Here is a 26,816-nt window from a genome sequence, read left to right on the forward strand (position 1 = left end):
GAGAAGAAGGACTTAATGGGCAGACTGGAATACGGTTAGATGCCGTTTTTAATTTAACTCACCCTCTTACAAACTCATGTCAAGTAAACAGGAGGGGGAGTTAATGCTTGGCCAAGCACGGCGTGTCATTCATACCCATTATTTAATGCAGATGGAACATAATTCTCGTCTCAGTACCTTTGTGAGAGCGCTCCCGGCAAGGCTCACGTTGCTGTAATTTCATTTCTTGTTCAAGATTTGCACATGATAGCGGGGAAACTACAAGGGGAGACTTTAGATGTGGAAAATGGGATCAATTTGACCACTATGCAAAGCCATTCATTACTGGGGGGGGGGGAGCTTAAAAAGAAAGCCTACCCAAATCTTTTCAGCTTGTTCTCAACACTCAAGGCTCCTATTCTGCTAGGAAACAGCCTCCAGGAGGTAGACTGTGCTGGTTATTGACATGCAAATGAACACTCTCGAGTGTGCCACTTTGCTTCAGAATTGCTCTATCCAGTAGTACAGATTCCTAGTCAGGGTAGATGCTACTTAGGCTAGTTATGCAAGTGTGGATAGATTTCCTCATCCCGGTGGTGGCGCTGCTTAGGGCCTTCATATAGATATAGATATATCTAGCCTAGCGTTCTGTTTCCAGCAGAGACCTGCCAGGGGGTTAGCTAGCAGAGAATGAAGCTGATGACTTTTCCCTGTTGCTTATATGTGGTATTCAGTGAAATATTGCCTCTGTATTTTTCTGAAGTACTGAAATTCCCATTTCAGTTATCATGGCTGATCGCTATTGATTGTCCATGATCCATGAATTTGTCCTGTCCTCTTTTAAAGCCATGAGAGCTAGTCTGGGGTAGTGGTTAGAGTGTTGGACTAGGATTGTAGAGACCTGAGTTCAAATCCCTGTTCAGCTATGAAACTCACTGAGTGATTCTGGGCCTGTCACTTATCTCTCGGCTTAACCTACTTTGCAGGGTTGTTGTGAGGATAAACATAACCATATACAGCTCTCTGGGCTCCTTGGAGGAAGAGTGTGATATAGATTTTAAAATAAATACATTCAAGGGCGTGTTTTAGATGTGTGCCCAAATTGTTGTTTTGTTTTGTTTTGTCATTTGATATGACCTTGAATTGGATTACAAAAAAATTGAATTGATTGATCAAACTGGCTGTCATTGCCAGCCAGTTTGACAGCATCCCTGTCATCCCAAGACAAATATGACAAATATTTATATACCACTTTTCAACAAGAGTTCCCAAAGTGGTTTACAAAGACGCTTGGGTCCTTACCCCTGCTGACCTGCATCCTGCAGTGGATGCAGACAGCATGGTGTGGGTCACCATGGCAGGGCTCAAAGAGGTCCCACACCATGCTGCTCTCGGTCCAGGGCCAGTTTGGTGGTGGTACTAGGGCTGCTGGTTCGTTCAGGGGGCCACCACCACCACTGCACTCCCTCTGGGGCTGAGAAAGTCCAGGAACTACTGGAATGACCTCCTCCTGCTCCTCCTGAGTCTCAGACAAGGGAGGAGGTGTCACAACACCAGTGAGGATTGGGGAGGATGGAGAGCGCGATCTGGTGCAGCTAGCGGCCAATGACACCACCTCTTCTGCTGCCATGGGAAGAGCTTCTTTCCTGACAGGGGAGGACCCCCCCACTTCATATTTCTACCTCAGGCAGCTGTGCTGTGGGGCCAGGCTCCTCCGGATAGGAGCGTGTGCGTGAAACATCAGCGGCAGGTATGACTTGGGGAGGAGGCCCCTCTCGCCATCACCCACCATGACCAGCAGCATCACCCCTCCCTCTGCCTACTCCTATGCCTTTGACTCTGCTTCTACTCCCAGACATCTTGGGTTTTTTAAAAAAAAAAAAATGTAAGCCTTAACTCTGATGGGGATGGTGTGTGTGTGTGGGGGGGGGGAAGCACCTTTAATGGGTTCTGTTTATGCTTTGTGTGCCATACATAGCACTATCTATAGCACTGTGGCACACGCTCAGAAGCTAGACAAATTTAATCCCCACAAATAAAGAGGCAGGCTTTTTCTTGGGGGGGGTGTTTTTGGAGGGGACCAATCAACAGTGAGGCAGGTCTACAGGAAGGCAAAGAAAGGTAAGGGATTACTGTGGCCTTTCTCTAACCCACTCCGCCTGTAATACAGTCCTGCCACCCAATCCCTCCCTTCCCTTTGCTAGCAGGCCCTCTTTAAAGAAGTCTTACCTGTTATCTGACTGAGGCTGGTGGGATCACCTATCTGGTATCTTTGCCTGGGAGCTTCCTATGCCGACCTCAGATGGAGTCTGCCAGGTGTTGCTCTCAATGGCTCTTTGGGGCCGAGCAGACCCCGGGACTTGTGTCAACAGCTGGGGGGAGGGGAGTTGGGCACCCGTTTTGGAACCCACCCACCCACCCAAACAAACAAGAAAACTGATTTTTTTAAAAGTAAGCCAGTCAGATAGAGCCTGGGCAGTCTAGGCACCAGATGGAAATTGCAGCACACCAGCCTGCAAGTACAGCAGCAGGATAAAAGAAGAGGTACAACGTGGGGACAGGGGTGTGTGGAAACACAGCACAGCACCCCAGTTGTTATAGCCACTGGGGACTAGCTATTACAAGCATTGAGCTTGCGGGGGTGAGTGGGTTCCAAAAGCAAAAGTGGGGGGGATGGGAACCACACCAAGGGGGGTGGGATTCCAAACAGCACCCAATTAAGCCACTGGGGCTGCTGGCACTATTTAAAAATAATTAGGGGGAGGGGAACAGGCTCAGACTGGCCCACAGGGCATATTCCCAGTGCACCCCAGCTGCACGGTGCCCCAACTCCCATCCTTAATCACCTATTCTGCTCAAAACCTGGCGCCCTCCCCACATACATTCCACTGCCCTCTCATTGCCCCCAGTATGGCCCTGGCAGGGAAAGCACACACAGCACCCTAGTTATTAAAGCCACTGAGGGTAGGGGCTGGCTACAAGCAAGAATATTTTTAAAATAAAATTCCAAGCAGCATCCAGTTAAGGCTCTGGTACTGCTGGTAAAATTTAAAGAAGAAGAAGAAAACTAAAGCAAAGCAATTGTTGGCACTGCAATTAAAAAGCAAGAGAGAGACCGGCCTGGGCTCCCTTAGCCCGGTTTTGCACGTTCGTGTGAACCACCAGGATTGCAGCAGATCCTGGTGGCCACATGGAAGTAAACCCATCAAAGTAGCCTCCTAGTTAAACTAGGGAAAGGCACAGGAGAGCCTCAAGTGAGCTGCCTCTCCTCTGGATGGCCGATCCACCTGCCCAGATACAGGTGAGTGCTCATCTACAAATGTACGCTCCCCGCAGACTGCCAAGAAGCTCTTCTCACCAATCGTGAGAAGAGCTTCTCTGTCTCTCTCTCCACTCACTGCTGGGCCGGGCAGAATGGCCCAGACCACTGTCTCTGCTCTCCTCTCAGTGCTGCTGCAGTCTCTCTCTGTCTCTGATCCTTCTTTCCTCTCCTGAGGCACAAAAGCAATGGCTCTCTCTGCTTCCAAGCAGCCCCTTAAATAAATTTTGAAAATCCTTCCTTTGGCCTCTCCCCTCCCTGCTCCCTCCCCCCAGCCAATGGGGGCACAGTTACCCATGACAACACTTGATTTAAAAGACAACAAGCCAACCAAGAAGCAAGGAGATTTCAAGCCAATTGGAAACCAATGGAATAAAACCAATCAGCAATTGAAAAACACTGAGACAAAATGGTATCCACAACACAAATCATGCAAATCTATTCAAGGCAAATTGGGGGTGATTCAATTTGTGGTTGATTTAGCCCCTTCATTTAAGAGGCTATTCGATTTGCGGTCAAATCCACAAATCACCCGATTCACCCCTGATTGGCCCACAAACTGAATTGCCCATTCCTAATCCTGGGAGGCTCTCTCTGCCTCCCAGTCACTTTGAATACATTTTGAAATTCCCTCCCTTTTTGTTTCCCCTTTGTCAATCTTAGATCCAGCAAAATAGTTAAAGCAGCAGTAGGTAACACAGCATATACTCAGTGCTGAGAAAAGAAAACCACAAAATCAATACAATTTGAAATTTCCTCCAAAAGTTTTCTCTCCCCCCTCCCCCAAGCCAATGGGCGCACAGTTGTCCATGCCAACACTTGATTTGAATGACAACAAGCCAACCAAGAATTAAGGAGATCTCAAGCCAGTGCCAGAAACAGCTCAGCAAGGGGTGAAAGCCTGCCAAAATGGCCACATGAATTGCACAAATTGATCCATGTTGAATCAGAGCGATTCGATACATCCTCGAATCAGCCCCTTCATTTAAGGGGCAATTTGATTTTTATGTGGGGCAAATTGATTCATATTCAAATCAAATTGCACAACCCCAGTATCTTCTCCCAAGGGGTGGCTGAACCACCTCCTCCCTTGCTTTGAATGGGCTCAGTAAAATATTCAGAAAAACTCGGGCGGGGGGGGGGAGAAAATTGGATGGTTTTCTGAACCAGTTCAGAAAATCACACTCACCTCTCTCCACACACAAAAAAACCACTTCCTGCCTGCCAGCACTTCAAACACACATTTCCTCTCTTACTTTCTGGTTGCCAAAGGCAAGCCAACATAGCTGTAACTCTTTTCTTGTATTCTTACCTTTTGTAGTATACTTTTAAAGTACATTGATGCAGCAGAGATGGATCCCCCCCCACACACACACACACTTTCCTTTTTCATCCTCCCCAAAGTCAAGAGGGGGAAAAGTGGTAACCCCTGGGAGTAGTGGTCTTCCCAAGGGCTGTGGTCTTTCTTCTTGTATGTAGACTGCCTTGTGTTTATAAAGCAATCAAATATAGTATCCTTGCATCTCAGACAAAAGGATCTGTTGCACGCATACGTACGTCTGTAACCCTCTGGGCTGTATGCCATCCTTTAATAACAGTTAGTCAGATGGCTCTTCTAGATCTTGGCTTCTGGCTGTAACCATGAGGTTTGCTCTAGATCTAGACAAGTTTATTAGGGTGCAGGTCATCTCTACCTCCTAGAGCAGAATCTCAGGAACAGGTGCAGAATCTGGTCGAGCTTATATTTTAAAAGCAAACTTCTCGTTTTCGTGGTTCACATACAAGTTTTAAAATGTGTCATGAGCAAGCTGCACAATTATAAATATATTTGAACATATGAAGCTAGCTTATTCTGAGTCAGATGGTTGTTCCCTCTAAATCATCATAGTTGACACAGGCTGGTAGTGACTCTCTACGATCTCCGATAAGGGTGTTTCCCAGCAATATCTGGAGATGTCAGGGATTGAACCTGTGACCTTCTGCGTACGAAGCACGTGCTCATATCACCAAGCTACAAAAACTGCAGATGTTTTGCACGTTAGGGGTGAGTACCCCACCCTTCCCCCTGTGCTTGAGAAACAAGAATGTCAAAGCATCGCCATGCTGTGTCCTGCCTTTATGTTTTACAAAAGGGAAGACAGAAGACTTTGCTTCGTCTCTGTGTTGCTTCTCCCATCTTAATGTGGAATTAGACTCAAGGCGAGCAATAGCTTTGCAATTTATCTGAAGTGCATAGCACCTGAGTGGTGCATGGCTTGTTTGCCTACCTCTGTTGCCTTTCTGAGTGCCACAGCCTCCCCATTAACATGGCATGAGTTTGCTTTCTACTAAAGGGCCAGACCAATTAGCATAAATTATACCCATAGGCTTCCCAAGTTTTACCCAGTTTCCCCTGGCATTTATGCGTGGAAAAATTGAAGAAAATTGTATAATGATCATGTGTGCTGGGCACCAAACTAGCCAGCAGTTAGATAAGTATTTATAGCTGCTGCTGCAAGTACTAATTACATGCTAATTACAAGCAGACGAGAATACCGTAATTTTCATTGAAAATGAGAGAGCGACACAGTTGTTAAAATCTGCGCTGAGGCTCCATATTAACAATTAGCTGTTTAGGAGACACTGAATTTTGTCTGACGGAAGAGACAAAAAAGGACACAAATTGTCTATGTTTTCACAATTTGTCTTTAAATGAGGATATTTTGAAATCTTTTTAGCTGCAGAGGAGGAATGGGAAATGCTGATTCAGCAGCATATTGTTGGAAAGAAGCATCCATTGTTCAGTTACCCCATTCCTTGGAGTCTGTTGCCCTGTTCACTGGAGTTAGCTGGAACACCTTAGTTTACAGACTGTTTGTTTGTAATGCGAAGTTTGGAGTGAATTACTCATTCACTGTAGACATGCACTCTGATCCAGTCTTCTGTTTGTGTTAATGGTGTATACACAGTAGCTGTGTTGTGCTGTGTGTACAAAGCAGCTTTTCTGGCTCCTGCCAAGTCCAGGGTCAACAAAGGGGTCTGTAGTTAAGAGCAGAGTCCTCAGGTCAGGAAACAGAATTCTGGGAAGCTCAGCTTACTTTAAGGAAACCTCAGAGCTGCACAATGATACGTGAGTGTAATTAATTTGTGCATCAACACATACTGCTATGACACACACCTCTGCGTTTTTCTTGTCTGTGCACACATGCTTTGTTGCCTAGAATCACATTCCATGATATTTAAACATCTTCACAGAGTGAGATAAAATCCTCATAACTGGGAACTTGACAGCACTCTTGCAGAAGAGTGTTTTATTCATAGAGTAGCTGTAGAGTCTGTGAAAAAGACTCTTTGGCAGGAGAAGCAGAAAAGAATGTGTATACAGGGCCTGGATTCTAGAAGAGCCTGGATATTCTCTTTGTTCTCTGTCACTTGTTACATCATTCAGCGTAATACAACTTTTGCATGACTTGAATTTTTGAATTGCATACATGTACTATTAGAATTGCATCCCCCCACCCCAATTGCACATTTTGTGTCCAGTAGCTTTTTCTTGCTTTTTCTTTTTAAACTCCTGTTGTGAAGTATCGCCTAGAGCTTTCCTGTATTCTAATGAAGAAGCTTCCTTGATTGTATGGCTGGTCTTTCTGTAGCCTTAAGGAAGGGATGTCATAGGGCAGGGGTAGGGATGTGCATGGAACCGCGGCAGAGAGGCTCAAAGGCGGCAAGGGTCTATCTTTAAGAGTTGGGGGGGTGCACTTAACTGAATTTCCACCTGGCATTTCTTAGGCCTCAAGTTCAGGGGTCATACATGTTTAGAGAATTGCATAGTCGACATAGACAAGTCTCTGCTCCTATAGAGCTTACAGGTAGATCGTGGTGAAACAGGAGGAGGAGGTAATGTGGGCAATTGCCATTACATACAGTATTTCTGCTGCTGCTTCTGTTTATCACAAAATGTTAGCTGGGCCCTGGACCACAAGAGAGCTGGTCTTGTGGTAACAAGCATGACTTCTCCCCTTAGCTAAGCAGGGTTCGCTATAGTTGCATATGAATGGAAGACTAGATATGTGAGCACTATAAGATATTCCCCTCAGGGGATGGAGCTGCTCTGGGAAGAGCTTCTAGGCTCCAAGCTCCCTCCCTGGCATCTCCAAGATAGTCCTGGGAGAGATTCCTGCCTGCAACCCTGGAGATTCCGCTGTCAGTCTGTGTAGACAATACTGAGCTTGATGGACCTATGGTCAGACTCAGTGAGGCGAGGCAAGTCTCACGATCAGTAAGACTCACCGAAAGGAGGTCTGCAGGGAGAGTGGGCTTAGCCCGCTCTCCCTGCAGACGATTAAGGCAGCAACCCTGATATGGCCGCCCACACAACTGCCAGCTCCGTCACAGAGCTGGCAGGGACTGTAGGGATTGGGGGCCACACGGCCCCGGAAATTCCAGGATGCCCTGCGCAAGTGCGCGCCGCATGCTGGAGAGAACCCCGAGCTCAGGAGGCTGCTTGCAGCCTCCTGGTGGGGGTCTCCTCATATGTTGCCGTGGCGTGGAGCCACGCCATGGCAATACACAGTTTGGAAAATGTGGTTAACATTGCGCTTGCTCCGTTAATCTCGTTTTAGGTGAGGGCTGCTTAAGTGGGATACCCTCTTTGAGGAAACCGGGCTGGCCTGCGAGCCCGGTGGTTCTCAAGTTCTCCCAAAAGTGAGCTAGGCTCCCTTAGCCCACTTTTGGCCATTAGTGAGTATAGCCTCAGTATATGGCAGCTTCCTATGTCCCTGTTGAGAATGTAGATGTTACCCTGTTAAGAACTGCCACCGAAATTCCATTTGAAGCTAAATTCAAAGCAGTTTTTCAGATTCCTCCTTGGGCAAAATGTCTGAGGCATTTCAGGGAAAACCAAAAGAGTTCCATTTAACATAATGTCCCAGGTCAGAGGGCGTCAAGATCCCCCACCACCATAGCCTGTCACTAAATTATGTCTGTAGGGAAATTTGAAGCAAATGTGAGTGAAAAATCATGAAAAAGCTGGAAGAAAGCCAAAAGGTTTTTAATAAGACAAGGCAGATTTCTCAAGGGGGTATCGCATATCTTAGAAAGGGACATTGTCCAGAGAACAACAATCCAGAGCAGACAAGACAGAAGATGAGGGGAATCGCTAAAGAGCAATTTGGACTGACTGCTTCTAAAGTCTGAGGGCTATCGGCCTCCCCCAGCCTCAGAGGCAAGATGCTTCTCAATACCAGTTGCAGGGGAGCAACAGCAAGAGAGAGGGCATGCATATACCTCTTGCCTGTGGGCTTCCCAGAGGCATCTGGTGGGCCACTGCGTGAAACAGGAGGCTGGACTAGATAGGCCTTGGGCCTGATCCCGCAGGGCTGTTCTTATGTTAGGGTCCAGCTGAAGACACAAGGACCTTTTGCTGAAGTGTTCTCACTCTGGAAAAATGTAAAGTGGTTGGTAGGGTTAACTCTGTCTACCTGCTAGCATACTTCTCCGGTGTGCACATATGTGTGGGTAAGAGGGGGAGTGAGCAAACTCCTTTGACAATCTGCATCTTATCACTGTGACTTTTGCAGAGCTTTAGTTGTTTACATCTGTCATATCACAAGCATACAGAAAAGATTATATAACAATTCCATCTGACTGCCTCTGGTTAGTGTTTTTGTACTTAGACTTGCTTTTCAAACTCACGACTGTTGCAACTGAGTACTTAAAACAGCTCCACAGACCCAAGGTTAATTTCCAGGCATAATTCAATCTGCTAGTCACCGAATGTCTTCGTTGGAGGCTCTCCTCTCTTGCCTTCTGCCTTTTTATATGAGATGGGTGGTGACTGGAAGAAAGTCTTCTTGCTGTGGTGTCCTGTTTGTGGATCGCTCTCCCTAGAGATGGTTGCCTGACTCCTAAAGTAAAGTTGTGCCATCGAGTCAGTGTCGACTCCCGGTGACCACAGAGCCATGTGGTTTTTCCTAGGTAGACGTAATTCCAGTGTTGACAGAAATCTTGCAATTCTCCCAGGCCTTTTAAAACTGTTGTCAAACTGTTTTTAGCCCCTGCATTTTTTAAAAAATCTGCTTTGTTTTTATTTGGTTTTCATTGCTGTTTTTACCTTAATGTTATTAGTGTCCCTGGAAGCACTGATGTGTTGAAGGGCAGGTTACAATTTTTACATGCCAGACAGGCAGATTCCCCAGACAAATTCCCAAATTCTCCTCTGTTTATTTGAGTCCATTTTACTTTTGGTGCTTTCTGCAGTAGCATCTCCACTTTCGCTGCCATCAGCCTCACAAATTCTGAGACGCTCTCCTGGGTCCTGATCCTCTATTTAGGAACATAGGAAGCGCCTTATACCGAGTCATGCCATTGGTCCATCTAGCTCAGTTTTGTCTACACAGACTGGAAGCAGCTTCTCCAAGGTCACAGGCAGGAGTCTCTCTCAGCCCTATCTTGGAGATGCTGCCAGGGAGGGAACTTGGAACCTTCTGCATGCAAGCATGTAGGTGCTCTTCCCAGAGTGGCCCCATCCCCTAAGGAGAATATCTTACAGTGATCACACATGTAGTCTCCCAATCAACAGCAAACCAGGATGGACCCTCCTTAGCAAAGGGGACAATTCATGCTCGCACCACAAGACCAGCTCTCCTCGGGATGTTTGGTGGGAAACAGGGCCATTTGGGACTGACATTGCTCAGTTCTCCTGACTTTTCCAACCTCAGCCGGCAGAAACCCAGTTGTAGCTTTTTGGACTAGCAGCAACTACCTGCTACAGGGACATGTGAGATTTGACCCCAAGGGAATAGAAAACTAGTCTTTGAGGCTCTGCACATGGTCCGTGTGTAGAGCTCACCGGGCTCTGTGGAGAGAGTGGGTTTAGCCCACTTTCCCTGCAGAAGAGCAGGGAGCATGCTCTGGGCAGCCAGATTGGCTGCCCACATGACTACTAGCTCTGTCATGGAGCTGGTAAGGGCGGCAGGGATCGGGGGCCACCTGGCTTCCAGGATGCCCTGAGGCCCAGAGGCTTGTTGGGGTTGGGGGCCTTCTTGTGAGTCGCTGCAGCACAGCGCAGAGCCACACCGTGGCAACTCTCAGTTGCCAAAACGGGGTTAGCGGTTCCGCTACTTGCTCCGCTAACCTCATTTAAGGGGAAGAAATTAAGTGGCCTAAAAAGCCATGCGGTTCCCGGCGGTTCTCATGACAGCTCGAGAGCGGGCTGAGCTCCCTTAGCTCGCTTTTGAGCGGTCGTGTGAATAGCCTCTTTATATGATTTATTTTTCAGAAGCAGATTTAATGGCTTCTGAACACATAAAAAGACAGAACCCCTGACATGTGATTGGACCTTTCAGTCATCCTGACTGAACAGCTACGTAGACTGAACAGCTGTTTGTGTGCTTGGTGGAAAGAATGCTGCGAGAATGTTAAGAACTGGTCTATGTTATGTTTTCTGTTTGTGCTGTGAGAGAAATTCATTGCTACTTAATACTCAAAACCAGATGCTTTCCGGAACCTCCTCTATCAAGGGCCAGAGCTCATAAACAGGGAGCTCTGGGATGGCTGCCTTCAATTCTATTTGTTTATCTAAAACTTTATGTGAGTTATGTTGTATAGTGTGAGTATGATGAACCAATAGTTTGTCAGGAGAGCTTGTGCATCCAACAAGCCGGGAGGCAGGGCCATGAGCAGCAAGTGCCTCTTTCCCATTTTGCCACTGCCACTAGTTGACCCAAGGCAAGCCACAATCTCACCGCCCTGATCTCCCCCCCCCCCACCCCAGTTGTAGGAACCAGTGTTCCCTCTAATTATTATTTTTTTCCATCTGTGCACAGGATGAGTTTTGTTCTGGGCGTCAGTTTCAAGGAAGTGTGCACACACGTGCATTCCAAATGAGGCCTTTCTGATTAAACCTGAGCAGCTCTAAAATTAACTGAGTGGACATCAAAAAACCTGTGCGTGTGCATGCGTGCACACACCTTAGAGGGAACACTGGTAGGAACTGGCAGAAGCCCACTGAGAAATTTCGCTTGGTTAAAGAAACTTCTCGAGTGGCTCCCCCAGGGTTCAAGGAAGGGGTCTTTCTCATCCCTATCCAGAGATGCCAGGGATTAAACCTCTGACCTTTTGCATGCAGAGATGTGCTTTACCACCGAGCTGTGGCCCCTTTCCAGTCCTGGCTACAGATCACCTCACCTTGCTCCAACCCCAACTTGACATAAACAGGGTCTGAACTGTAATGAGGGCCCTTCCAGAAAATTTAACATCACACGTTGCATTTTAAATAATTTCTTTTGCCCCATTCTAACCAATATCCAGTCCCTCCGTTTTCACAGATTTGCTGCTTGCACCCCTTTTGATTCATTGCATACAATACCTTACAGACAGGCCCTGTACTAGGGAAACAGGACATCACAGGAGTTTGTTGCCTTTCTCTCAGGACCTCCAGCTTCTTTCCAGATATGGCACAACCCCACCCCCCATCTATGCCATTTGTAGTATGTGGTTGGCCATTTTTCCTTGGGATGTGCAATTCAGTTTGCCTGCAGATCAATTTGTAGTGAATCAGGGATGATTTGAGGATTCACCCATGGATCAGATCACCCCTTAAATGAAGAAGCTGATTTGGGTGCATTGAATCGCCCCTGATTCATCATGAATCAATTTTCGCGATTTGCATTGTGGACGCTCTTTTGTCTCCATGTTTCTCAGTTGCTGATTGGTTTTCTGGCACTGGCTTCCAATTGTCTTGCAATCTCTTTGTTTCTTGGTTGGCTTTTTATCTTTAAAGTCAAGTATTGTCATGGGTAACTGTGCCCCCATTGGCTGGGGGGGAGCAGGGGGGAGGGGAAATAAGGGATTTTCAAAATGTATTTAAAGGTCTTCTTGGAGACAGAAAGAGCCATTGCTTTTGTGCCTCAAGAGAGGAAAGAAGGAGACAGAGAAAGACTGCAGGAGCACTGAGAGGAGAGCAGAGGCAGTGGTCTGGGCCTGCCTGTCCTAAAGGGAACAATGGGAGAGTCGATCACCCCATTCAGTTCAGACACATACGCATGCTACCATCATGGCTGATTATGAGATATGGACTGTTGCCCTTACCCACGTGTCAAGTTGTCTGCCAGGGCCCAACACCAATTTAAGACCATGGTGTTATCCAGACAGGCAGGCACTGCCTGCCTGCTTTCCTTGAGTTGTGGTTTTTTCTGTTTGTGGGATGGTGCTGTGGTGAGAAATGGACAGTGGAGGCTCCCTCCCCCCTCTCTCTCATATTTTCTTGGTGATTGCTGTGAGATGAGCTCCATGTTTGGACTTGGACCAACTTGTGCTTCACTCACTGCTCTTCTCTGCTCTGCAATTTGCATTCTGTATTGCAAAGTATACTCACTCAGTCAAAATGTGGCTGAAAATGTCACATTGCTGTTGTTGAGCTTATGCTATGCTTGCTGGCTGCTAAGGGTGCTGCTGTGGCAGCTCTTGCAAGTGAGGATGGAGTCATAAATGTGTGTGAGAGAGCATCCCCTGCTAACTGGGCAAAGAGGCACCTTTTACTGTGGTTATTCTCTTTTAGGGGTGTGCAATTCGGGTTTTCGGGTTATTCGGCTCGGACCCGAACCGAATTACCCCTGTTCTGTTTTGTGCCCGAATCTGGGTCACCCGAATCACCCATGATTCGGTTTGGATTCGGATTTAATCCAAATCCAAATCGATTCAGGGGGGTAAAAAGGGGACCAGGGGCAAAATTTTGGGGTGGGGTGGTAGTGCCCAATGGGTAGAGTCTACCACCCCAATTTCAGGGGGATTGGGAAAAATCCTGATTTTTGGTGAATTTTTAAAGTTTTAGTAACTTTGGGGCAGTTTGTGGGCATAGCATGGTACCTGGGCAAAAGGAGTGGGGTGGGGTGGTAGTGCCTAATGGGTGCAGGCTACCACCCCAATTTCAGGGGGATTGGGCAAAGGGCTGATTTTTGGTAAATTTCTGAAATTTTCATGTCTTTGGGGCAGATTGGGGCATATTGGGGCAGAAAGTGGGGCCTGGGGCAGAATAGTGGTGTGGGGTGGTAGTGCCTAATGGTTGGAGGCTACCACCCCAATTTCAGGGGGTTTGGACAAAGGGGTGATTTTTTAAGAATTTTTGAAGTTTTAGTGACTTTGGGGCAGTTTGGGAGCAGAAAGTGGATCTGCCCCAAAAGAGTGGGGTGGGGTGGTAGTGCCTAATGGGTGGAGGCTACCACCCCAATTTCAGGGGGATTGGGCAGAGGGCTGATTTTTTGAGAATTTTTGAAGTTTGGGTGTCTTTGGGGCAGATTGGGGGCAGAAAGTGGATCTGCCCCAAAGGAGTGGGGTGGGCCGGTAGATAGTGTCTAATGGGTGGAGGCTACCACCCATCCCCAATTTAAGAGTGATTGGGCAGAGGGGTGAATTTTGGTGAATTTATTTTTATGAGGTTTGTCTTCATAAGGTGAAGTGTGCTAAATTGATTACTTCCTCATATTATTCATAGTAAAGGAAAGTGTGAAAAAGTGAAAGTGGGGTCATGAGAGTTGTTTAATTGAAAAAAATCTCATTTGCTATGATAGAATGAGAATTCACACCTCAGAAGGAAACAGAAGGATTAAATAAGGAGCCAAGACTATGGCCCCACCTGGGCTAGGAATGTTTCAAGTCAAGTCTTAAAGGTCCTTCATCTTGTTTCCCAGGCACTGGCTACTGGGTTGCCGCTGGAGGATTTGGCATTGCCTCTCCTTCTTCTGTGGACAAGGGTAGGGGGCTGTTGAGGGGATTAGAAGCTGCAGGGACCACTGGTGTTGGCGCTGGAAGCCCCTCAAGCTTCCTGCGCCTTCTCCTGGGACTTCTCCTGGGAAGCCTTCTCCTGGGACTCCAAATCAAGTGCTGGGGATAGAAGCCCCTAAAGTCCCACCTTGTCCTGTGAATTATCCATGTCTGATCCAGATGCTAGAAGGTCAGGTTTGGAGTTCATAACATCCTCTCTCTCCTACAGAATCTGCCACAATCTGGGATCGAGTTGCTTGCTTATATTCACTTAGCCTTGCTAAGTCTCTGGCTCATAATGAGTTGAGCATAAATAGGCCTTCTGCTAGATACAGTACATCTGGGATACGCAGTTATATAGTGGTGTTTGATTTATATGCTATGTTAATATATTCACTGCAAGGCATTTGGTTGCATTAGAAAAATAAAGAGCTTGTGTCATTTCATTTTTAGTGTCCTTTAGGGAGGGACAAAATTTATCTTTAGCTTTGCTGGCAGTTCAGTTGTTGTTGGATATGCGTTACAAAATTTGTAAATAAGATAATTTATGGTCTCTCCAACTCTCAAGAGGTCTATAAAGCATCAACTGGAATAGACCAAATCCAAATCAGCACAAGTAGGAGTTCGCCTACACTCTAGTGACTGAAGTTAACCCCAGGCGATGAGTTGGAATTCAAAACTTCAACCATCTGTGGCCAAGTCTACACTGTAAACTTTTATTGGTTTATAGTGGCACTTTATTTGGCATGGCTTTCCCCTAAGAATCTTGGGAATTGTAGTTTATCAAGCATGGTGAGTATTGTTTCTTTGATATCACAAGTGTTCCATCTAACAAACTACAGTTTGCAAGGTTACTTGTGAAGTTACTTGTGAAGAATAGGGAGTCTCTATTAACCCAGTTTGTTCTGTAATGTGGATATACCCCATGTGGTATAACATGCATGCACACATAATATTCATACATGCATAAATGTGGCTGTCTAATTTCAACTGAAATAAAAGACAACAAGCTGACCTGGCGCAGAGCATCTGCATCCCTAGTTTTCCCTCAGCGGCTGCTTCTCCTCGGTCCGCCAACTGGCCCGGCAATGGCTGCTTCTCCTCAGACGGCCTGCTGGTGGCCACTACTCCTTTTCCGGCCCGCCTCTGGCTGCTTCTCCTTGGCCAGCCAGGCCACCCATTCCCGTCGCTAATTGGCAGCTCGCTTGCGAACTCTCACGAGAGCTGCCACACATGGGGTTAGCGATGGGTACGTTTACTCTCTCTCTACACACACACACACACACACACTGCCTGGAGAAAATCCGCTTCAGAAAAGGATTTTAGCAGAAAAGCCAGCGTGATTATCTCATTAACAATAACAAAAAGTGTAGAAGGAACAATGGAATATATAGGAACCAAATAACAGTCCTTTAAAAACTGAAAAAACTGAAATCTTCCACAGAAAATTTTGTATGTGTCTACCTTTCAATGTTATCTATTGTTCAATATTACCTTTTAAGCCTTATCTCAAATTCAGCTTATCTCAATGAGCGTGGTCATTTCACTCCCATTGTCCTCTCAACAAAAAGGAATAACACAACAGTTTTAAAAAATAATTGCACATTTGGCCTTGGGTCCCCCCCACCGTAATATTTAACAAATTCCCATTCTTTCCAAATAATAAGAATACATTCTCTTTCAAATTAGAGGTTTACATGGGTAATTATATAAAATGATATGTTTATTTACATCCCCAAGTCACATTTAAGTTATTTTCTGTGATTTTTTTAAAAAAACTCTCCATTTCATTATGTCAATCTCTAATTGACTGTACTAGCTAGACGAGCATGCTGTTCATGTTTCAAAGGCATCTCATTCACAGTGGGTAATAAAATTGCCTTATATTATTGTGATGCCGTTCCTCAAAAGGCAGTGCTAGAAAAGCCAGTGTTGCTGGAGGGCAGTGGTGGGGGGGGAACCCTCTGGTGTATTATATTCAGGTAGACAATATGTTTTTCAAGTTTGATAATGAGCCTTCCTTAACTAAGGAGAAAGGGAGAAACTGCAGTTCCTTATGGCTTTAAAAGAAGCAGAACTCAGAAATCAGTAGATCTAGAAATGCTGATTTAGTTGAATGAACAATCTCAATATGTATTGAAACACAAGTACAGCTGTTGTGGAGTAAGCTGAAGGCCACCTTGTCCCAACCCTCACTGCAGAGATGACTCCCAAAGGGAGTGGGGGTAGCAGGTGCTCCCCCCAAAAAAATTTTTCCTGCTCCCTCATCCACCAGGCTGGAACTTTACCGCAAAACATCAGCCAAAACCGTTATAATATATAATGATCCTACAGCTTAAATTAATTATTTTTAAAGGCCTCCATTGATTAAAGAAGTCTCATTCACTCACTCACTCTACCCCAGAACAAGTGGCAGAAGCCAGTGCAGCCAGGTAGGTAGGTAGAAGACTCATTAGTTACCTTAATTACTTCAGTTGCCTTACTTTGTAAGTATTTAATGTGCCACAAAGTCTTCGCTCCCCTAATCATGTTCTTTGCCACCTCGTTGCTCCCTCAAACTAGTTCTAGAGACACCCCTGTTTCCTTGATAACATAGGAAATAGTCAACCATGGTGTGGTGTCCTCTTCTACCCAAGGGGGCCGTTTCACATCCATTGGAGATTGAAGGGGCATGTGAGACTCCATTCAGAACATGGCAGGTGGATTCTTGTAATTAGAAACCCTGGCAGACAAGGGTCCCTTTCTCATGCTCAGGAGGAAGGTCTCAAAGGGGCGAGGGGAGGAAGCCTTGAAATGCTTTCTTCCCCGCTGACAGTCTCCTTTTTCATTGCTGGGTGGTGGATCGCACGCCCAGACGACTGCCAGCTACTGCTGACCATAAGGAGGGTCAGGGTTTGGGATGCGTCTTCCCAGCCCCCGTAACGCCGGTATTGCACCTCTCAAGAGCATGGTGCATTACAGGGATCCTCCTGGCACTGGCCGGGACCCTACTCGCATGTAGGTGCCACGCCGAGCCGTGTGGCACTGACGCACAACCAGTTAGTTTTCTAGGCGCCATCATGCCGCAAACCTGCCGCTGCACCACAAGCAAGAGCCGCGCGGCTCCTGGTGACTCACACGCACCATCAAAACCAAACTGGGCTTCCTTAGCTCGGTTTTGTCTGTAGGCATGAATAGCTCCATGGACTGTCCAGAGTGAGCCTAACTATTATTGCCTTATCCTGCAGTCTGTTATTGCCTTATCCTGTAATTAAGCTGCTTTGATTGTCTTGTGCATGGTAAAGCAATAACAGTTAGGTTCACCCTGGACGGTCCATGTCTGCCAGGGTTTCTTCCACCACCACCCAGTTTTCAGTGCAAGTGCCCTCCTTCAGGTTTCACCATGACAGCCTCCTGCCCACTGGGGTTGGGCAGAATGGTGCCCTCTAGTCCCCTCAGCTCTTGCACCATCTCCTGTGGGAGCAGATGACTTCTTCTCCTTCTGCCCTCTTGGCTGGGGTCAAGTTGCCTTAGAGCTGGTCAAGGGAGGTGCCTCTGTTGATCACCATCTGTTGGTCCCAGGTGTGGGGGAAAGTGGGGCAGTGTGATCCATGCTGGCGCTTCTTTCCATGCAGTGATTCCATTCACAGCTAGGTGTGTGTCCCTGAGGTATCTCTGAAGCAACTCCCCCTGTGCCAGTAGCTCCTCTAACATAAGGATACAAAATAAACATAAGAATACAAAATAAATGTGACTCTTTCATAGGATTTGCCTGGTTTGGAATATGCATTTGTGCAGGTCAGATGGCTCGGATGTGTTTCAAACCAAACATCATTTCCCCGGAAAGTGTGTTCTTTGACTTGGAGTGTGATTCTGCACATGTGTCTCCAATGCAGCATTCAGGCTGCTTTTTAGGTATCTGTCCAAAAGTATATTCAGCAAGGAAGCTCATAAATACTGACTTGATTCCAAATCAAGCAGAGAGAACTTTGGCCATTGTTCCCTTTTAATGTTCAACGTCTCTCGTTGGGGAGCCTTCTAAAAATGTTCTTCCTAACCCACAGAGCTGTATATACTTAAGGTGGAACTAAATGTTACAAGGAAAAAACGGGGTTCTCAATCCTGTGTTTTTGCCGCAAGGCTAATGCAGTGCTGGGAGGCGGTATTAGCAGAGGAGAAATAGAAGGAGCAGGTACATGATATTTCCCCTCCCCAAGATGTCGGGTAAGCCCTCTTTGGGGTGTTTCGGTGGCTAGCTAAAACCTATTCACTTTGGCAGGCTTTCCCCAGTTAGTTTGATCTATCTTTTAAATTTATTTTCTTACTCTGGTGATATTTAATTGTATTGTATTTTATTGTTTATATTGTGTTTGTAAGCAGCTTTGAATTATGGAAGAAAAGCAAGGTGTAAATCTTTTGAAATAATCAATACAGAAGTTTTCCCTTCCCCCCCCCCAGGCATTTAATATTTTCTCCTCATCTGAGGTCAGAAAATGGAAGTAAGTCCAGGTTTGGGGTCGGGAGAGGGAAGAAATTATTAGGATTACCAGTAAGCATCTCTTGCTCCTTCCCACAAATGATCTCCTGTGAGTCCTCCTCCACTGCCCTTGCATTCATATTATCTCAGCAAACTGGTTTGGTTTGGGAACAAACATTTCCAGGACAATGTGTACTTGTGCTGTCTTCTGCTGAGATAGATATTCAGCATTCATAAGAGCCCAAAGGCTCTTTACCCAGAGACTTGTAGCATAGTAACTTCCACAATCAGGCTTATTAACTCTCCCTTATATTTTTAAGTATATGCCTAGACTGTTTTAAGTGTACTTCTCACAATGTAAATACAGGCAAACCTGGAGGCTATTCTCATGATGGGAGAAAACTGGGCTAAAGGAGCCCAACCAAAGAAGCCTTCCCCTTAAACGGGGTTAGCAGAGCGAGCATTCCACTAACCCCGTTTTCCCAATTGTGAGTCGCTGCTGCACAGCTCCGCCCTGCGGCAACCCATGGGGAGACCTCCACCAGGAGGCTAAAATGAGCCTCCCAGTGCCGGGGGTCTCCCCAAGATGCCCCACACACTCACACGGGGCACCATGGAACTTCCGGGGACCCCGATCCCTGCAGCCTCTACCGGCTCTGTGATGCTCAGCAACCGATCCCTGCAGGCCCTACCGACTCCGTGATGCTCAGCAACTGCTGTTCTGCAGGGAGAGCAGGCTAAGCCCACTCTCCCCACGGAACCCTCCCAGGCTCTACACCCGGATCATGTGTAGAGCCGCCTCATTATACGCAGAACTGCTATTCACGGTTTCACATATCCACGGGTGGCAAAAAGTATCTGTGGGTGACCTCAATATCCGAGGATGAGAAAGGGATAAAACTGCAAATCCACGATTCCTAGAAGGCTGGAAATGACAGTGGAGGTCATTCCTGGCCATCATTTAAATAAACTGAGCTATTTTGTGGCTCTTCTGCTAAAAATAAAGATTTCTTCCTCTTTTTTTCACAGTTTGGGGGGCATTTTGAGGTTTGGGAGGGCATTTCTGGGCACATGGAGACCCCATAGAGCACGGTACAGTAGATACTTTCAATTATTTTTGGCTTTTTTGCTGGGTTTTTACCTTTTTCACCTTTCTGGAACCTAACACACACAAACATTTTTCCATAGGCACAATGCCTCATTCCTCGCGGATTTGCTCCCTGTGATAGTAGGTGAGGAGTGGAACCCCCATGCATAACGTGCTTTGCCTGTACCACCAGAAGTCAAAGAAATATCCAACTGATGCAAAGCCAAGTCTTTTGCTACAAGTCACATTCACCAACAGAGTAGCACTTCTCTCTGTTCGAATAAACGTGTTCCAAAAGGTAGAAGCAAACTCTGAATTGACCTCTTTAACTGACATAAAGGGACGTTGACAGTTAAAATTACTTTAATTGCTTTAGTGTTCTGAATCATGGATGGACTTCAAGAGTCTGATACATCGAGCGCTTTCTCACGAGCAGTGAGAAGTGCTTGAGTGCAGGCTGCTGGGAAGGCGGGTTAAACCGCAGACTATCGATCCACCTTTGCTGGGCGCACTCCCCGAATTATGGTGCATTATGGGGATCCCCCCTCCACACCCCAAGCTCTCCACTGTCTGTCAGCCACAGCTGCAAGCAGCTGCTTGCCCTGGGCAGCTGAACTGGCCACCCACGCAATTACTGGCTCTTGTCACAGAGCCGGTTGCGGGGGATCGGGGTCTCCTGGCCTCCGGAAGTCCCACACGACTGCCGGCTCCATTATGGAGCCGGCGGGGGTTGGGGGGATCAGGATTCACACGGTGTGAAAGAACACACATTCTGTGTGTGTCTCATGTCATTTTGATCTCCTTCACCTTATTTCTTATGGCCAGTAGGAGATTTGTTTTCTTCTGACAATGACTAAACATCATTCTCCTCTTCCTTACAGGTCTCATAACTACAACATCTAGGAAACTGGATCGTGAACAACAAGCAGAACATTTTCTTGAGGTAAGAATGTGCTCCAAAGGGACAACTCGGTAACAACTATTAAAGGAAATCTGCCCTGAACTATTTTTAAAGAGTACACTCGTTCTTCACCTCTGCAGATTCAATTTGAATGTTGCTTTAGTCAGAATTCAGTGGAAGGCAAGGAATGTGCACCTGAGCATCCCTGGCAAAATGCTGCCAGTTTCCAGATATATATTGAGGCTTTTCTCATGCGCAGCCTAACCCGGTCTAGGGCAGCCTTGACTGAGTTAGGCTGTGCATGTGATGCACTAGGATCCACACAGATCCCAGCGCTCCCACCCACCTGAACTTTACTTTTAAGCCCAGCTTTTAGCCAGGGGTTAAGGGCACAAGTGCTTAACCCAGCTGCCGGGATCATGCACAGATGCGCCTGTCTCACTGGCGTATCCCCGAATGCACATGGTGCTTTGTGGAATATGTGGAGGGTGAGACGATGTGTCCCGCCCTCCAGAGATCTGCACTGCGTGCAGCAGCACAGATCGTGTGGGAGCCACAGTCCGTGCTTCCCACTGATGTGCAGTGCTCATCTGGGGAGAAGGTAAGTTTTGCACAGCCCTCCCACTGCCCGCCCACTTGCCTGCCTGCCTGCTGTATCAGTCGTGTGAATAACCTTATTGCTTTTTATGTCCGAAACCTTTCTGGTATCATTTGGATTTCCTCAGACATTTCACTTGAGGAGAATCCCTCAAATTCAAAGTGATATCCTTTAAAGCAATATTTATGTGGGAACTCTGTTTACCATGAGTACAATGCAGTCTGGGTCCAAGGGAGAAAAGTTATAAGGAAGAGTTAATCAATGCATTTATTCAGATAAAATGCCAAATCATTGTTTGATGCTGCATGAATTACCCCTAGAGGCTATTTACACGATGGGAGAAAATTGGGCTAGCAGAGGCTAGCCCGATTTCCTCCCATCATGAGAACTACCAGGCTCAGCTGCGAGCCCAGTGGTTCTTAAAGCGGGTCACCCGCTTAAGTAGCCCTCCCTTAAGCCCAGGCTAGCGGACCGAGAGTTCCACTAACCTGGGCTTTTCGATCGTGAGATGCCGCGGTGTGGCTCTGCAGCCTCCTGGCTCAGGGGTCTCTCCAGCAGGCCCCCGATCTTCCCATCCCCCGCCGGCCCCGTAACAGAGTTGGCAGTCATGTGAGTGGCCAGTTCGGCCGCCCGGAGCAGACTGACTGTTTGTCTGCGGGGAGAGCAGGCTTAGCCCACTCTCCCCACAAACCCCATCCAGGCTCTTCTCACTGATCGTGAGAAGAAGGCTTGGGCATTCCCTTCTCTTTGTCCTCTTCCTCTTGCACACACTGATTCCTTTCCTCACTGCTAAATTCCCATTTAGCAGCAAATCATAGGCCCAGTTAACACAATTGTTCGACTCTAGGTTTAATGTGTGCTACTGACATTAGCGTGATTGTGTGAACCAACACCAAGTTGGTTTATGGCCCAAGATGAATCTGAGATTCTTACTTTAGTATTACTTGTCATTACTTGCAACCAGATCAAGGAATGGTTTTCTCAAATCATAACTAACCCTCAAACGAGGATTGCAACGTATGGTTTGAACTGACAATCCCAGTTTATTGACAAATAATGGTTTGCTCAAACCATAGTTTATACAGTTGCAATGCTAAATCAGAAGTGAGGGAGGAAATCAAACTGCAAGATGGGATCATAGGTATTGAGCATAGGGATTGTTTTCATAATGTCAAACCGTGGCATATAAATATTTGTTGTAGTAGTAGTAGAATGTTTAGCATTCAGCTGTATTGATGCATTCAATAATCATGTAGATGTGCCCCATCTAAGCTTGAGGACATTTTCCCTTTTCACTACCAAGGAAAAGCAGCCAGTTGAAATTGACTTGGCATAGCAGCAAGTGTGCTAATGAGAAGTTGTGGGGCCTGTATGTTTTTTATTGGCATTTGGGTCTTGGGTATATAAATGAAACACAACTAATTGAACATTTCCTGAGAGGACTGCTTCAAATAAAAAATGGCATCTATTTTTAATTGAGGAAGAGCGATGGAGTAATTCATGTATTACATTTAGGCTTTAGCTCTCTGAGCCAGATCTCCTCACATGCTGATAACTGGGAATCCAGTACCTAGTACTTTGATGTGATATGATCAGATACTGACACAAAATCAAACAGTTGCAGGCTGTTTGAACACAGAATAGTCCAGAGGAGCGATTTAGTACCTCACTGCTCCAGGATCTTCAAGACTAGTAGAAGCCAAATTATGGACCAGCAGGTGCAACCATCAGTGGTCTAATTAGTGTCTCTCCTCCCCAACCAAATGTGCATTAGCATTTGCCTATTCCACAGTTTGGTTCTCAATGACAAAAACAAACAGACTGTTGACAGTTTGGCAGTAAGTTGTCTGAAGGGGAAGTGTTTCTTTTATGACACTTGTGAAGTGTTTTGTGAAATGTTTGGCTCTTAATGTGTTTAATTAACCTCCTGAGGGAACCTTTAATTGCTAATATAACCATGGTATCCCCATAGTGCCACTGTAGCCTTCCGGATTTATTTCATACTCTTCCTCCCATTAAAGCCTGATTGGCATCAAGAGAGAATAAAATTGGCTCTCTGTGAAAAGATATCTAACTGGAGATTGACCTAAAAGCTTCCGTCTTCCGCCTGCGTATATGTGTGTGTGCATGCTCCCAGAAACGGCAGTGGAAGGAGACGCCCCTGCGAATCTGGAGGTCTTTTAATGATTTCTTGGAATAAACCTGCCTTTGTTTCCTCTAAATTGGACCACAACATAATAGTCTTTCCTCAACCCATTTGTAATGATCAATACGAAGCTAGAATGAAAGCGTTGGAGCTACTCAGGAAATATCGGAAACATCTAATCCCCCACCCCACTCTTTTTACTACCATGTGTAAAAATGTGCCCTCAGATGGCATTCCCTCTATGACCCCAGATTGCATTCTTGGATAATTAGATCTAATTTAGATCTATCAGTGCTATAAGTCTGTTATGTAGGAAGAGCTGCACTGGTTACTGTTTGTTTCCGGGTCCAATTCAAGATGCTGGTTTTGACCTTTAAAGCCCTTCACAGTTTGGGCCTGGGATACCTGAGGGACTGCCTGCTCCCCAGGGTTGCTGCCCACTTGACGAGGTCATCTGACGGGGCTCTGCGCCAGGTGCTGACAGTAAGGGAGGCTCAGCTGTCATGCACGCAGGACAGGGCCTTCTCTTTTGCTGCTCCCAGACTCTGGAATGCTCTCCTGGTGGCTATTTGCTCCTCAGTCTCCATCACAGTTATAGAAAGCTTGTGAAATCCTGGCTTTTTACCCAGACTTTTATATCTCTACTGCTGCTGCTTTGTATTTTTGAATTGTTATATTGTGCTTGTATTTTAAATCTTTTTAGTCAGATCTATGTTTTTATATTTTAGCTTATATTTTAATTGTATAATTGTTATAGCCTTGTTTTAATTTTTGTGTGAACCGCATTGGGATTGTTTTAATGAAAGGCGGTATATAAATTTAACAATCAATCAATCAATAAGATAAGCGTTCCCCCACCCACCGCTCCAATGTGCATCAATTCCTGCTTATTTAAATCTGCTGTCAACATAACGTCTATAACCAAAGTTTGAAGTTGGGCAGAGAATATTGGGTGGCAGAGGGAACCCGACATGGGCACCTCAACCTGGAAGGCTCGGATGACACAGAAAGGGGCAGAAACACCAGTTCACATCAGGAATATGCGCTCACCAGAAACTGGAATTTTCCTACTATTTACTTGCACTGATCCATGTGAAGCCAACGTATGTGGCAGATTCCACTACCCTAGAAACAGCTGCATACTCTTCTACACTGTTCATCTTGTTCCTGAAGTCACCTTACAAAACTCTACATCAGGTCTGCTCAACTTCAGCCCTCCTGCAGATGTTGGCCTACAACACCCATAATCCCTGGCTATTGGTCACTGTGGCTAGGGATTATGGGAGTTGTAGTCATAAAACAGCTGGGGGTCCTAAGTTCAGCAGGCCTGCCATAGCAGCTAGATGTATTATATTAGAAATTTGACTTCTGGACTCTCATTTTCTTCTGCTCGGTACAATAGGACTCTGTAGAAGACATATTATGTGTCTTTGGATGAAAACGACTTGAACGTTACATTACATTTCTAATCTTCAGGAAGCCAAATGCAGTTTCTTTGGTTATTTCACCAAAAAAGGATCAATACCTGGGATGGGTAGAGTGGTTCTTTAAATATTAGGAGTAGTAAAAGAAATGAAATTCAGGTGGTTATCTTCCTGTGAAACAGATAAATGAAAATAAATACCTTCTACAAAGCGAGTTGTGATTGCGGTTTCCAGGAACCTGTATTTACTTCCCTGCAATGCTGGGCCATCTGAGCAATTACGCGGAGTCTCTCTTTTCCTTTTCTTGTTCTCTTGATGCAGTTTCCTTTCTTTTGTCCATATAGCTGTGCAAGAGAGAAAGCAAAAAAGAGATGGATCTTTCCATTCTTCTTCGATAAACTTCCCATCATCACCACCATCTCTTATATTATCATTACTCCATAATAAGATGTGAGAATCAAAATGAAGGAACTACACGTTAATGCTCTGTGAATTTTAAACATGCATTGCAAACTTGTGGCTGATCTCCAGTTTTCTAAGCAGAAGAAAATGTTGAATCCAGTTAACAGTTTTCAGAAATTTTACCCGTACAACCTTGTCATGCTATCAGGTTTAGATGTACATTGTATTGTGTTGTGTTGTATTGTATTGTATTGTATTGTGTTTATTTATCATATTTCCATACCGCCTGATATCTGTATCTCTAGGTGGTGTACAAAATTTAAAACATTTAAAAGTCACAAATTAAAATACAATAGTTACAATACAATACAAGAGTCACAATAAAAAACAATAGAATAAATAAAATAGTTGTTAAAACAAGTTTTTAAAATATATAGATTAAAATTAATTCTAATTAGAAGCCTGAGAAAACAGGAGGGTCTTGAGGTTCTTCCTGAAAACAAACAGAGAAGGAGATGCTCTTATTTCAGCGGGGAGCTTATTCCAAAGCCCTGGGGCAGCCACATCGAAAGTCTGGGTTGCCACCAAACATGCCAGTGGCAACCGTAATCGGACCTCTCCAGAAGATTGTCATAGGCAGCAGGGATTATGACAAAGGAGTCGCTCTCTCAAATAGCCTGGACCCAAGCCATTAAAGACTTTATAGGTAATAACTAGCACTTTGTATTTCGCCCAGAAACATATAGACAGCCAGTGCAGTTCTTTTAAAACCGGTGTTATGTGGTCCCTTCTTATTGGTCCAGAGACCAGTCTGGCTGCTGCATTCTGTACCAATTGGTTTTTGTTTTTTGTTTTGTTTGGGGGGGTGTTATTAGAGACTGGTAAGATAATGATAATAGTAATAATGACCGCTCATAATTAGGACTGTGTTCACATCTTTAAGCACTCGACACAAACGTTGCCCCTAGGAGGTACAAAACTCTGATTCCTGAACTCCCTCCCCCAAACATATTTTTGCCACAGCTGTTCACAGCACCTATATGTCCCCTCTGTGATTCCATCAGCACCATTTTTTCTTCTTCATGTTGTGATACCAGCCAATCAGTGACCACATTATGAACAAGGTGATGTTGTAACACCATGTAATCAAATACATCTGCCTGTGTAATAATGTCAGTGGGGGCAATGAAAGCCAGCTGCTTTACCCACCCTCTGAATGGGGAAGAGAATGCCTTTGCTAAAGCAACTGGGCTGAAGAGCCTTGTTTTGCTTCACTACCACTGTTGGTTGCCACAGCACAGTGTGGCCAAATTGGGAGCACTGGTGGGGTAGAGACAAATCAAGATAAATGGGGGCCCAGTTCTTTCCCTGATATCCATTTAAAATGAGGACCATCGAACACAATAGACTAGGGATGTGCAAAAAATTCAACCACATTGATTCGACTTGTACTTGCTTGCACAGAATGGGATTTGTTTGAATCGATTCAAATTTGGGCAAATCCGAATCGAATTCAAATAGAAGTTGAGTGAATTTGATTTGAGTTCAGGCGAAATTGAATCGATTTGAACTAATTCCATTCTGTGCAGGCACTTCTGAGTCAAATCTATTCAGATTCAAATACAATTTGATTTGGTTGGATTTTTTGCGCATCTCTACAATGCTCCCTTTTGAGCAGGTCTCTCAAAATATCATGGAAAGGCAGAGAGTGCACTTTGCATGGTTTGAGAAAGCGTCGGTAAAAAACTCCCTTCGCTTGTCCCA

General features: G+C 45.6%; 1 protein-coding gene across 14 annotated transcripts in view; it reads left to right on the forward strand.

The window, feature by feature from the left end:
• Nucleotides 1-26,816, forward strand: part of FAT3 (FAT atypical cadherin 3) — a 683,843-nt gene that overhangs the window by 445,252 nt on the left and 211,775 nt on the right. For all 14 annotated transcript variants that reach the window (XR_008319026.1, XM_053306925.1, XM_053306923.1 and 11 more), the window contains one exon: nt 20,463-20,524. Coding sequence is in view for 13 of the 14 variants with exons in the window: in XM_053306925.1 (XP_053162900.1) it covers nt 20,463-20,524 (62 nt within the window). In the remaining variant the exon portion in view is untranslated. The remainder of the gene's footprint in view (nt 1-20,462; nt 20,525-26,816) is intronic.

The sequence above is a fragment of the Hemicordylus capensis genome, chromosome 3, assembly GCF_027244095.1.
Source record: "Hemicordylus capensis ecotype Gifberg chromosome 3, rHemCap1.1.pri, whole genome shotgun sequence".
In the NCBI taxonomy this organism is placed as follows: Eukaryota; Metazoa; Chordata; class Lepidosauria; order Squamata; family Cordylidae; genus Hemicordylus; species Hemicordylus capensis.